At 39.4% G+C, this 2,333-nt stretch overlaps 1 protein-coding gene across 1 annotated transcript; it reads left to right on the top strand.

Moving 5' to 3' along the window:
* The first annotated feature begins 596 nt into the window (after positions 1–596).
* Positions 597–1,562, top strand: LOC105821643 (olfactory receptor 6C74-like). The gene has a single exon (XM_012658395.1). The coding sequence runs from the start codon at positions 597–599 to the stop codon at positions 1,560–1,562; it is 966 nt and encodes a 321-aa protein (XP_012513849.1).
* The last annotated feature ends 771 nt before the right edge of the window (positions 1,563–2,333 follow it).

The following is a 2,333-nucleotide window of genomic DNA, read 5'->3' as shown; positions in this document are numbered from 1 at the left end:
GGAGAGTGAGCTTTCTTGCTCAGTCTAGGGTCTTGACTGAAGAACTCAGGCTATAAATGAACTTCAGGGAAAGAAATGGGATGGAACATGGTAATAGGAACATGGCTTTTTCATGCTTTCTATTTTCAGAGGGCTAAAGGCAGTACATGGGAGTGCTTCACAGAACGCATGTCATAGCTGAAGTGCAGAAACTTAACACTGTGACCCCATGAAAGGATATTTTCTGTGGGATGACAGCCTTCATTGTTATCTGTTAGTTTTATTATTTTTGCCCACAAAAGATAATCATTTCATTTTGCATTGTTTACCTTGTATGGAGTATTATTTGGAGATATTATTTTCCGGAACAGTTAAGCTTCACAAAAAATTTATTCTCAAAGCCGAATTCAAAAAATAAACCTTCAATTTTTATAATTTAAGAATGGTGGAAGTTCAGATAATTTTTATAAAATATTGAAACATAATAAATGATTCCTTACTCAAAACAGTAATTGTAAGCAGATAGTAATTTTTTTTTAAACAATAATAGTGGCCATCCGTTAAATTATTTATTCTCCATTGATAGTATTTTCTGCCTAATGGATCAAAGAGGGTGGATGACAGACAGAGAGATGGACATAACGATAAACGTGAGGAATGAGACAACAGTTCAGGAGTTCATCCTGGAGGGGTTTCCTGCTGTCCAGCACCTGGGGAATGTGCTGTTCCTGGTGCACCTGCTGGCGTACCTGGCCTCCGTCATGGGAAACATGCTCATAATCACCATCACCTGGGCTGACCATCGCCTCCAGACACCAATGTATATTTTACTCAGCAGTTTCTCCTTCTGTGAATGTGGTTTTATAACCACAGTTATTCCTAAACTGCTGGCCATCTTTCTTTTAGGAAGGCAAACAATTCCCTTTCCTGACTGTCTCACACAAGCCTTTTCTTTTTTATTTCTTGGTGCAACAATTTTCTTCCTCATGGCTGCCATGTCCTTGGATCGCTACCTGGCCATTTGCAAGCCTCTGCACTACCCAACCATCATGAATCTCAGGGTTTGTTTCCTTCTGGTTTTCTTCTGCTATGCTTTGTCCTTCATGGTCATCACTGGTCTGGTCGTCAAGGTTTCCCAGCTGTCCTTCTGTGGCCCCAATGTCATCCCTCATTTCTTTTGTGATCTTGGCTCCTTAATTCATCTCTCCTGTTCTGACACCAGATCTACTGAAATGTTGGCCTTTGGCTTCACTTCCTTTATCCTGTTTGCATCCCTCATGATAACTATCATTGCGTACAGCCACATAGTAGTGACGATCATGCGTCTCCCGTCAGCCAAGGAGCAGCAGAAAGCTTTCTCCACCTGCTCCTCCCATCTCATTGTCCTCTCTCTGATGTATGGCAGCTGTGTCTTTATATACGTGAAACCAAACCAAAGGGACAGGCTGGACTCCAACAGAGAGGCTGCTCTTGTGAACACAGTGGTGACCCCGCTGCTGAACCCGGTCATCTACACTCTGCGGAACAAGCAGGTTCACCAAGCTCTGAGGGATGCTCTGTCCAGGGTCAAATTGCAGAAATAGGATCATAGGTCTTTGGAGAGTAAGTCGATTTCCTTGGTGATCTAGTTCATTTTCCCACCATGGAGGAAATCTTCTCCATAAATTCTTTACCTAAGGTCATCTTGCATATTCTAATATTTGCCTAGGTGGGTACTGCCTAATCTTGCATTTCAATGCCTTTCATATTTGAAAATTCAGATTAGTTCTCTATACTGTGATAAAATTATCTTGCTTTATTTCTACTGATTTGTCTTATGTAAATTCAATTCAAACAACATTTATATAAAGCATAGTATACATAAATCAAATAATACAAAGTCTTTAAGCTAAGAATAAAAAAGTTATGAATCATATTTAATCATTGCTGTTCATGGTATACTCTTATGCTTGAACGTTCTGATACTTAAGAACAAATAGAAACCCCTTTATTTGCTACTGTATTTATTGGAGGCAAGATTTGAAAATTGCATGAAGTCATAACATAATATCTTTATAAAAGTTAATGGTAATTCCTTAATTGTTTCTGTCTATGTGAATCAATCGGCAGGCACTTGCTGAGTTCTCTCTTTGGATCTGTTGGTGTTAGGGATATAAACGGCTTTGTGGAACTCCGGGTGGTTAACCTGGGCACTTTCACTTTATCATCTTTTAGCTGTGTCAAATATTATTGAGAAAGGTGTCTTTAATCCTTCCTTGAACCATAAACAAAATGAAAAACATATAAATTTGGGCATTTTCCCCCTATAATTGATGTTGCCAAGCCCTAGAACCAATAGGTTGCAGAAAGGTAGG

The sequence above is a fragment of the Propithecus coquereli genome, unplaced genomic scaffold (assembly GCF_000956105.1).
Source record: "Propithecus coquereli isolate 6110/MARCELLA unplaced genomic scaffold, Pcoq_1.0 Scaffold585, whole genome shotgun sequence".
Taxonomy (NCBI): Eukaryota; Metazoa; Chordata; class Mammalia; order Primates; family Indriidae; genus Propithecus; species Propithecus coquereli.
Note: the sequence above shows the minus strand (reverse complement) of the source record. Positions and strands in the feature narration are given on the sequence as shown.